General features: G+C 35.4%; 2 protein-coding genes across 4 annotated transcripts; both read right to left on the bottom strand.

Moving 5' to 3' along the window:
- Positions 1-2,706: 2,706 nt before the first annotated feature.
- LOC109013710 (4-coumarate--CoA ligase-like 5) lies at positions 2,707-6,407 on the bottom strand. 2 transcript variants are annotated; one of them, XM_035695369.1, is made up of 5 exons: positions 5,072-6,407; positions 4,048-4,193; positions 3,583-3,650; positions 3,065-3,167; positions 2,707-2,921 (listed from the first exon to the last, which is right to left on the bottom strand). In XM_035695369.1, the coding sequence occupies exons 1-5, from the start codon at positions 6,369-6,371 to the stop codon at positions 2,805-2,807; spliced, it is 1,734 nt and encodes a 577-aa protein (XP_035551262.1). In that variant the 5' UTR covers positions 6,372-6,407; the 3' UTR covers positions 2,707-2,804. The 2 variants fall into 2 exon arrangements, with proteins under 2 accessions (XP_035551262.1, XP_035551263.1); XM_035695370.1 differs by lacking the exon at positions 2,707-2,921 and having other exon boundaries at positions 4,001-4,193.
- Positions 6,408-7,071: 664 nt separating this feature from the next.
- Positions 7,072-11,107, bottom strand: LOC109013711 (O-fucosyltransferase 31-like). Of its 2 annotated transcripts, none has more exons than XM_018995904.2 (10): positions 10,765-11,107; positions 10,423-10,489; positions 10,252-10,329; positions 10,033-10,103; positions 9,790-9,878; positions 9,471-9,674; positions 8,823-9,084; positions 8,021-8,248; positions 7,666-7,863; positions 7,072-7,338 (listed from the first exon to the last, which is right to left on the bottom strand). In XM_018995904.2, the coding sequence occupies exons 1-10, from the start codon at positions 10,885-10,887 to the stop codon at positions 7,129-7,131; spliced, it is 1,530 nt and encodes a 509-aa protein (XP_018851449.1). In that variant the 5' UTR covers positions 10,888-11,107; the 3' UTR covers positions 7,072-7,128. The 2 variants fall into 2 exon arrangements, with proteins under 2 accessions (XP_018851449.1, XP_018851448.1); XM_018995903.2 differs by having other exon boundaries at positions 10,252-10,333; positions 10,427-10,489; positions 10,765-11,106.
- Between the last annotated feature and the right edge of the window lie 436 nt (positions 11,108-11,543).

Below are 11,543 nucleotides of genomic sequence, written 5' to 3' on the forward strand. Positions count from 1 at the left end.
AAAAATATTTTGTCTAAAGCTATAATCCCTTGCATATTTATTGAAATACCGTAGCAAAATTTAGCTAAACCAATGTAACAAAATTTTGAGACTATCTTCCACAAAATGGACGGGATAATTCTGAACCGGGCTTATGGTTGTGATGGGCTCATTCGGCCCGTTTACACGAACAGAACCGACCGCATTGTATTCTTTGCCAATGGAGTTAGACAGATGGACCCATGAAATCTACAATAACGCCCCTTTTAAACCACCACATCGAAACTGAAACAGAACAAGCGGCTTATATTTTCAAAATCGATCTCTTATCTTTAGTTGATTTTCACCTTTATTTTCAACAAAATTGGAAAAACAGCCAGCCTACTCGCAACAACCAGGCCCATTGGATTACCGTTAACACTTTCCACGTACTCATAATATCTTCTCCTTTGTTCTTTTTAAATCCCAAACCATCATTACCCATGCGCATTTAATACATCTTCAAAACAAAAAAGAACACGTAACAAAAAGCATAGTAATGCATCCGATTCTTGTGTGGAGAATCCGACCAATCTTCGTGTCACCTGATCATACGACATAATCAAATCAATTAAGAAAAATAATAAACACAAATCAATTTTCATAAGGGTGGCTCTACTCCCACAGCTGTGAGCTCCCGATGGGCTCTGCTAGTTGATTTTGATTTTTTTTTTTGAACTTTTTTATATGTATTTTTATAATATTTATAAATGTTTTTAAATTATTTATTATATTTTATTCAAAAACTTAAAAAATAGTTATTCTTTGAACAGAATTATAGATGGAGTTTAACGGATACCAATAAAAAATTCACTTCAACATTTTAAAAAAATAAAGTCCGCACCTGCTTACACCATAATAAAAGGACATTTTAGGCAGATTTATGTAATCCTACGTATGGGAAGCACCCATCCCTCCGTTGGAAATCCCTTCGACAAAGCACCGTTTCCTCCCTTCAACAGAAAACGAACCTGAACTGCCACACGCCGCACGTCGTACGCTGGTGGACGAGACTGGTGCACCCCTTTGGTGAGGCTTATCGTCATCAAGACCATATAGGGAAGCAACACACTCAAATCTGATAAACACACATCCCCACACTTTGACACCATCGGAATATCACTATAATTTGCTATCATTGATCAGAATAATAATAATTAGTTTTCTGCACCGTTGAAATCTTAAACTGGGAAGTCAGATTTTCACGTCAGGAACCGCATTTTTCGATCAAGGACGAGTTCTCTGTGCACTGAATACCACCATGAGAAGTACCCGGTAATCACGTACAAGAAGCATTAGTCTTGCTCCTATCCAAATTACACATTCCATTGCGACAAATCCCAGAAACATTACAAGGGTTCGAAATTGCTACAATAAGTTTCAGAGAGAGAGAGGGGGGACGCATGAGGCATTCCGGAGGGAGGAAGAAAGAAAATGAGAGAGAGGGGGGCGCAGACCAACGGGGAAGATGAAGTTTTTTCCTGTGAATCACATCATACAAGAGATTGGGTGTATGGCTTACGTGGCATGTTCTCATTCGAGTCTATTATGTGAGAAAAAATTAAAAGTTTTTTTCTTTACAAAACATTTTTACTATCTATAGAGCCTTATCCAAAAGGAAAATAATTTATTTATAATATTTATTTATAATATTTAATATAATTATATTTTAAATAAAAAGTATTTTTATAAAATATTTTATAAAAATAATATTATTTTATAAAAATATTTTTATTTTATAATATTATTATGAGTTTTGCTACACAACCTCCACCACACTCCACACTCCATACTTTTTAAAATTTTTTAAATTTTTAATATTTTTTTTAAATTTTTTTTTGAGTTTATTCTTTTTAAATTATTTTAAATTTTTTATTCATTATTTATATAATAAATATTTAATAAAAGAAAAAAATAATAAAAATTAAAAATAATGTGGAGTGTGGAGGTTGTATGAATAGTAGGAGGTTGAGTAGATTTTTTGTATTATTATATAATGTATTATATAATATATTGTTAGTATATCACTGCACTGTAAAAAAAAGAAAAAATGAAGGCTGACCACATAATTAATATGCGCGTACGCAGTAAGTTGGTGGGCTTCCTAGGGATGGCCCAATCACTTTACAGTGAGATGTGGCCTTCACGTAGTAAATAGGTTGTCTTGGTGGTCCAAAGAAATTGACTTCAATGAAAATTACGTTATTTTTTTTTATTTAACAACTTTAGATTTAATTACATATATTGTTTAGTTTTTATTCAATAACATATATAATGAGAATGGATGTTGAAACTGTCAAAGATATGTAGCCTAATTGACATAAACTTTCAGTCCTTAAAATAGATGTCTTGAGTTCATAACCCCCTCCTCAAATGTATAAAAAAAAAAAAAAAGGATGGTGAAACTAAATTAACTAATTAATAAGAGCAAAACTCTCTTTAAGAGTTTATTTATTATTATTATTATTGGGCATAGAACCAAGGAGTTAAAAGGTATATGAATACTTAAAATGTTACCACGTACGTCACTGTTATAACATGCAATTAATTTAAAAGGGGTAAAATATTAATTATCTTTAAAGAGTGTAGTAGGTAGGTACGCTGTCTAGATCGATTGGTGGTCCAAAATAACACAGGAAAAAACGAAAATTAAATGAAAATCTAAAAATGGGAATTATTAATTAGCCATGACCCACAAGCTGCATGCCTACATGCATGCAAATCAAGATTAATTAGATGGGTAATTAAATTATTATATATTTAGCAAAGATAAATAATAAAATAAATCAAAGTTTGGAGGTGGTAGTAAGTTGCATTAGATTCTTCCTAAGAATCTTGCCGGACGCATTCTTGGGTATAGATGCTACAAATGCCACTCTCCTGATTCTCTTATATGGAGCCACCTGCGAATTATAAAAAACACGACCATTTATTTAAGATTTATTTATTATACAAAACAATTAAATTTGTGCTTAATTAATTAACTAATTATAGATTCAAATATTAATATATGAAATAACTCAAATTATAACTAAGTAAGTAGTACCTGTGCTGTTACGAAGTCCATGACAGCAACGTCAGACAAATTACTTCCTGTTTTTTTGACCACATAAGCCATGGGATACTGTCCAACCTCCTCATCAGGAATTCTGAAACTCGTACGTACAATAAACTATGTGAAAATTAAAAGAATTAAATTCTCCTTACACAATTCAGACGAAATAAAATGAGGTAGAATATTCTATTAAAAATAAAATAAAATATTATTATAATATTATTTTTATTTTAAAATTTAAAAAAATTAAATTATTTATTATATTTTATCTAAGAGTTTAAAAAAATTATAATAATTATATAAGATAAGATGAGATAATAATTTGATTTTATGTAATCAAACCAATCCTAAGTCATGCAAGACTCTGTCTGTATATGAAAATTCTACACCACACTGTTATGCCACATTTTATAATGATAAAGAATAATCAAATAGTAAGAGAACGGATAATGACTTAATAGCATTCATCGTGACAATATATAGATCCGAATAAGAAGAGTACGACTTACGGTACAACAGCAGCGTCAGAAATTTCTGGATGAGTAACTAACAATGCCTCAAGTTCTGCTGGGGGAACCTAATTAATTAAGAAGACATCACGACAATAAACGATCAGCATATATATATTTTTAGACATTATTAATATGGTAACAAACATGTAAATTAATGTTAATTGCATGCATAGATCGACATCCTTATTAATTAATTTCCGACGTATTACGTAGGTAGGTAGGTACTTGTAGATATGTATGCATAGAACAGCCTGATCAGTATTCCTTAAAGGAGAAATGATATTAATAGACATAGAATGGATAAATATTATATATTTTTTTAAAAAAATAAATAAATAAATATGAATACATATAAAAATATTAATTTTTTAATAATAGATTCCACTCAATTTTAAAAAAAATGAACGATACTTACATACGAATATATACTATATCCAACATTACTCTTTCTAAATATCTGACCTGGTACCCCTTGTATTTAATCAGTTCTTTCAACCTATCAACCACGAAAATGAAGCCATCATCATCAATGTAGCAGAGATCTCCAGTTTTCAACCATCCGTCTGAATCCAGAGTTGATGCCGTGGCTTCAGCATTGCGGAAATAACCTACATGCAACACCAACCAGCCTAGCTAGTATATCATATTAAAATACTTAAAACGATAATATTAGATACATGAGTTCTCATGAATATATAAGATGTGAGAACTATAATGAAAAGTGTGTTTTTCTTTTAAGGTGGTCTCAAGTATGACCCACCTTTTTTTTTTTTTTTTTTAAGAAAAGACTGCACAAATTTATATACCAGCATAAAAATACACAAATCATTTTCCAAAATGAAAGGCAAACAGTTTTTTCCTAACATGCCCAAGTGATCTTACCATTATAATTGTGCATTTGAGGAGAGAAAAATGACGACTGTTGTTACTTTATTTTAATAATTTTTGAGCATAATACACAATCAATGCCCAATGATACAATAAATTCATGATAATAAGACTTCTAATGATCACGAGTAAAGATAGTCTTGTTTATTTTTATAAAAATTTTCATTTAATTATTATAATTTTTTTAAATTTTTACGTAAAATAAAATAAACAATTCAAATTTTTAAAATTATAAAATAAAAAAAATATTAAAAAAATATTCTAATAATATTTTATTTAATTTTTAACTCTTATTTCATTTCATCTATAAAAATAATCGAGGCCACGATTCTCGTATAATCTAAATAAATTCACAATATTAAGACTTCAATGATCACGAGTAAAGAGAAATTCTCTGAATACAAAAAAAATTTATAATATAAATATATTTATAATTTAACATGACAAATCAAGTTAATTTGTGATTATATTACTATGAAATATAAATAAAATATTTTTTCTAAAACGACCATAAATTGAAAAATGCTATTTTGATTAAACAAAATATCATTTTTAATCCTTTTTTTGCACCAATCATTATCTATCTACGTACGTGTACCTTTCATGACGGGGAGACCTCTCATCCAAAGCTCACCGGTCCGATTCACCGGCAGAGCATCCTGGGTCTCCGGGTTTACAATCTTGGCTTCCATGCCCGGAGATAACAACCCCACCGTACCGTACCGCTTACTCTCCTCCAACGAGTTCGTGTAAGCCCCAACCGCCGTCGATTCTGTCAACCCATACGCCTGAAGAATCGTCACCGCCGGATACCTCTCCATGAACTTCTCTATCACCTTCTTGCTCGTCGGGGCCCCACCATTTGAAACCAGCTGCAGCGAGCTCAAATCATACTTGGACAGTATCCGATCCGCGCCGTTCACCATAGACGCCAGTATCGGCGGCACGACTGGGATGGAGGTGATCCGGTACTTCTCGATCGCTGAGAGCATATCGTGCATGTCGTATTTCGGGAGGATCACCACCGTTGTTCCCGACGCGAGTAGGGCCAACACGAACGCTGCTAGACCGTAGACGTGAAACATGGGGACGGTGCAGAGGAACCTATGCTCTAGTCCTTCGTTTCCTTTGGACCGAACTAACCTAATCTGAACCATCGCAATGAGGCTTCTGTGCGAAGTCACCACGCCTTTACTCGCGCCGGTGGTACCGGACGAGTAGAGCAGAGTCGCCATGTCGTCCTGGTTGACACGGTCCCTAACTCGGACGTCCCCTCTTGGTTGCTTCTTTAGCATTTCCTCCAACGTGGCCACGATTCTAGCGTTTCGAACGGCGGGGATGGACTGATGCTCATCGAGGATTACAATTCGCAGACTCGATTCGGCGAGTTTGGGGACGAGTTGGTGAGTCGTGAAGGCGATGATCGGTTTCGAATCGGCAATCTGCTTGGCGATTTCTTGAGCGGTGTTGATAGGATTGGTGGTGGATATTACAGCGCCGAGGGACATGACGGCAAGGCTCACCACGGGGAAGAAGATGGAGTTAGGAGAGAGGAGGAGGATGACGTCACCTTTCCTGACGCCCATATCGGAGAGAGAGGAGGCGACAGAATCGACGGCGAGCCAGACATCTGAGAAGGTGAGATGGCGGCCGGTGGAGGCATCGAGAAAGGCTATTTCGCCGTGGTGGGCATGGGAAGAGATGAAAGTGGTCACGTCAAGGTAAGGGTTGGGTGGATGAGGAGTGAGCTTGCGTTTGCTGTAGAAGATGGAGTTGGAGTTGCAGAAACCGCTTCTGGGGTCGATACTCGACGGCTTGCTTTCGATTGCCATGTTTGACGATTTGCTCTGTCTCTGCTTCAATTGCTTTGATTTTTGTTCGCTCTCCGTACGTGTCATACAAAGAACATGTGCTAAATAAACAAAGTGAGATCGTTGGTGATCCTCTGCTTTTCAATTATAATGGTCGGAAGGCTTTAATGAATGTTTTTACCGTCAGATTCGCTTTACACGTACAGACACCATAGCTCATTGCCTCGTTTTTAATTTGACGGGTCGAGATAAAAATTATTAAAATATATTTTTTTAATGTTATTTTTATTTTAAAATTTAAAATTTAAAAAGATAAAATTATTTTTTTTATGAGAATTTAAAAAAATTATAATTATTAGATAAGATAAAAATAATTATGAAAATAAATGATTCCTATTTGTTGTGACTTGTGTGGTTCGATCTCTACGTAAGAGCTGATCTTCCTCTTCCTGGAGCCCTAATGAGGAATGTTTGAATTTTTGTTTTGTAAATTGCACTTAGAAGAATATAAATTTATTGTCTTCATCTCCCACTGCACGGTAGGGAAAATTTAGGAAAAATATTCTCATTAGCCGATTCACATGTTCTACACCACACACCTAACATGGCAAACTTGATTCATGAATTAAACATAAAACCTGAAATGTGGTGTAGAGGCTGCTGTATAGCAGTCCTCGATAAATTTATCGACTGGCAGAAGAGCGGCCAAAACTTATCAGTGGAACCCAAATGAAAATCCACATCTATACACTAATGAGCAAAAAAAGAGTGAAAAAAAAAAAGCACAGGCCACAAACAAATAATAGTGCTTGCTATTACGTACAAAGCGTTAGTTTGGATTCAATTAAGGTTGACACATGCAATCAGGAGCGGGATATGTATATATGGATTGCTTCTCCTTTCTCAACCTGACCTGCCCTTGTCTACTTTTGTGTCCTTCCAGAACTGCTCGTTGGAACTCTGACCACTCCATGCTTTTATTCAGAAAGAGCTGGCCCAACAGTGCCATGTTTGGTCTTATTATCTTCATGTTCAAGTAAGCTCGATGTCCCACCTGAATGATACAAGTAAAATTTCATTTGCTCCAGATTTTGATATATATATGGATAGGATAATTACACAACAATCGATATTTTTCTAGTTATCGAGTATCTATCATATAGACCATTATTTTATATCATACACATAGGCTTGCTGCCATGCACTTACTATAACATGTAGACCACTATAGCATATTTCAAACTTTCCCAGCCTGACACAACCATCTGGACTCGCTAGTACATATTATCAGTCCAACCAGCGGGTAAGAAACAGATGATTCTGAACAATTTGACTTTACTAGTCTTTCTGAAGACAGAAAAGTTATTTGAAGAATACTTACCAAAGCATTGTGCATATTGCCCGGAGAAGCAGAAATAAAAATGTCACTCTGCATGCTCACATAATAATCAACTGCAGCTAACAAAGAAGCCTTGCCTTCAACCTTAGTCCGTTCCTCCACTGAGGAAAGGCTCTTCTTATCTTCCATTAGTGGAAATAATTGGCGCAAAGTTGAGATCCTTGCCTCTCCACCATAAACCTGAAAAATAAAAAAATCAAAATCATTGATCCAAATCTCAATCCCTAACACAAGACAATGGAATCCACTATTAATTGAGAACATATCTGACCAACCATATGCTTGGTTGTCAAATCATAGAAAGTCATTAATACTCCAATGAAAATGTCATCAAAACCTTGTGGGAAGCAAGATAAAGACGAGTATTATTGTCAAAGCCCAAAGCTGCCAGCAGCAACCCAATCTCTTCTGGAGTCAATGGGCAACGTCCCTGATTTCGCAACTCCTCATCAGTGAACTGAGAGTTCAGGACCCTTCCTTGCCAAATCACCTGCCGGTATGTTGCAAGAGCCAGTTTCTCAGCTTTACCCCCACCAAAATCACAAGCTGAATGAGCAGCCATATCCTGCATGGGGATTTTTATTTTTATTTTTATTTTGTGGGGATGAGTTGCATAAACAATATCAGCAGATACATATATCTAATTGATTAGACTCGTTTAAGTAAATTCAGTGTTTCTTTTACCCTTCACAAGTCGCTCAGCAAGATAGTTTGTGTAGATAAAATTAGATCCAAAACAAGGCATGTTAGATGGTCTAGAAATATGGCTCCTGTGAGTTGTCCATTCTGGGGCTTATAATGTGCATTGGATCAACTAGCTGCTACTGCGACCCCTAAATACCAATCTCAGAAACTTTCATTTGTACACATGGTTCAACACCAGCATTAGATCAAATGTATTGTTCATGGTTGACAAGGAAACTCTCAAGATTTTTAAGAAACCAAACAGCACAAGCCCCATGTCACCTTAAGATTTTTTGGCAAGTAAAAATTTTATTCATCATAATAGTAATAGGCGAAGCCCATGTACACAGGAAGTATACCCCATGCCACCATAAGATACTAGTCCAAAGAACAAAAAGATAAAAAAATGAAATTAACTCTCAATAATTATTGCATAAAAGAAAATGAGAGCATACCTTATCAAAACGAAGATGTAATACAACAAATTTCCTGGCTTTCCCTTTTCCAATTCGATCTCGTTCCTCCAGTAGATATGCAGCCTGGTTTTTGTTGGGTGGGTTAAGGAGGCGATTGACAAGGGTGTCTCCCAATGCCCTGATATGAGGAACAAAGGCTAGCGCATGAAAGTTGACTTTACAACGTAGTCGCTGAATGTTTGTGGGCAAGTTGTCAAAAGTGAGTCGGTGAGAGAATGGGGCGATAGCAGCAATTCCATAACTGCGTCAATTGAGAAGCCTTCGAGGTAAGTAACACAAATTTGTAAATGTAATTCCTAATCATAAACCTAGAGTACTTGCAGGCAGTAGTATTAAAAAGTGCCAAAAAATATTTGGGTAATGCTGCATGCGCTACTTTCAGGTTGTCTATTGACTCTACAAATCTTAACCGAGTATTACATTTCCTGGAATGACATTCACAGGAACTTAAATCTTTCATTGGGGATGAAAACTTCTTTGAATCCAAAATGCTTTTCGTGGTTCTGGCAAGAGTAATATAAACTTTTTGGATAATTGATATCTTAAGTCGATAAACGAGCAGAAATTTGCAGCATTAAGTTAAACCGGAGCAATTTTAAATATAAAGAATAAGATCAAGTTACAGACCTCTGCAATATGGGCAAGACATTATCCAGATACCAGTTAGCAGAAGCATGAACAGGTGCTGTTTTAATTCTGGTGGCTCGAATGCCTGTAGCATAATACTCCCTTGTGCTCCAAGAAAATTCACCGGGCAGCTCTTTCGCTATAGAAACTTCATCGTGCAAGGCATCAATAAAGTGGTCAACATCAAATATTTCTGTGAATGAACTGCAACAAGCATACACAACTTGCATAAAATATAAATACCTTGTCTTTTTTTTTTTTTTTTTTGGGGTGCAATTACTGCAAGTATGTTTGCAAAGATAGTTTACTTATAAAATACCTTGAATCTTGCCATACAGGATTCACTTCGAGATGTGGAATCACTAGGGTTGCATTCAAGATTTTAGCAACAGCAACTGCATCACAGATCTTTAAGAAACAGGAAACAAAATAAAGTTATACAGAAATATTCTACAAGGGCAACAATTAGCTGCATAGTTGCTACAAGAAATAGCATTTATTATATAAAGTTTCTCATTTTATCTCCAAAACACATCGTTACAGTATATAAATGGTTACTTACCCCCATTTTCTGCTGGTTCAATCCTCCATCAAGAAATACCTGAATATACCCTCGAGTTTTTTCCGGCACAGCTGCAAGACATTAATAAATGCAAGTACATAAAGACAGCATTCTTGTCACCAAAATATTGAAAATCCATTCTCTCCAAAAACTTCCTCACAGCACTTCATCTCATGCATAAAACCTATATAGTATATATGATGTACTTTCAGCCCTTACATGGTACATTTGTAGTCTCAGCACAAGGCTTCCATCCTTGGTTGGGCAAGGGCGACCAAAGTTTATTCTGTTGTCGAACTGACTAAAAGAATCAAACATTTTTTACCATTTACCAAAAGAATACCAAAAATGTATATGCATATACGTAGCAAGCACTTAGTTGAAACCTACTCACAGTTTGGCCCATTAAAGCGCCCTCTAGTAGATCCAAGTGCCTAGGTTTTGGGGCATTCCACTCCTGCCATGCAATGCATCAATTTCGTCATGCATTTTTAACTAACTGTATAGAATTAATCATGGTTTGATTATGCTTAACACCAAATGATCATATTTAAGAATATATTTCCTAAGCAAATAAAGCAAATTATTAACTGAAAAAAAGAAGAGATTCAAAGCTAATTGGATAATTAATTACATTCAAGTTTATTCAATATACACTTTAATCTTGATAGCAATGATACATTAATTAGAGAAACACAGATTGAAGTGAAACAAATAATCTGGGAGACGTACGGAGAACATGGAAGGCGAGGCACGGCCCAGTGGGCGGAACAGATTGGGCAGGAAAACTGGCAAAAGGACCATGAAAAGCCCAGCAATAGCAGCTCTCTGAGATCCGCTGAAGTAGAGTTCCATTGGGAGTACTTTTGGGCGAGAAGAAAAGTAATCGGTTCGTCGATGGCAGAAACCCTAACCCTAGACTTCCAGTCTGAACTTGGAAGCCAAGTTAGCGTCGGGAGGTGGCAAAAAGCGTGAATTGACTCAGGAGGTGTCCCCGTCGATGGAAATGGCACGTGTCGAGGGGGTTGCTTCTCTCATGCGAATAGTGGACATTTCTCTTTTTGGCAATGGGCTGTGATGCCCATCAGCCGGAAGTCGCAATACACATTTCATAATTTATTTTTTTATTTTTATTTTTTATTTATTTTTTTTTTCACCGTAACACGTTAGGTATGCTGAGGTTTCTTCACACAGTAGTGTGTGAAGAAGATTTATTCTTTTGACAATTGTATTTTTTTAAATATTTTTAATTATTAATATAAAAAATATATAAATTTGTTAATAGTCAGTTTCTTTGTCAAGTAAAAATAATTAAAATACAAGAAGATCACATTTGATTTGGGGGCATATTCAAGCATTTTCCTTCTTTTTTTTTTTTTTTACCATCAAGATTCAACTCCATCCACCACGACACAAGTGGACATTTCCCTTAGTTTATCATTTTTTATAAATAAATTATAAAGTTTGCGAATCCTATCTCCTTGTGGGCTGGTTTGCTTTCAAGATTAAAA

The sequence above is a fragment of the Juglans regia genome, chromosome 11 (genome assembly GCF_001411555.2).
Source record: "Juglans regia cultivar Chandler chromosome 11, Walnut 2.0, whole genome shotgun sequence".
Lineage (NCBI taxonomy): Eukaryota > Viridiplantae > Streptophyta > Magnoliopsida > Fagales > Juglandaceae > Juglans > Juglans regia.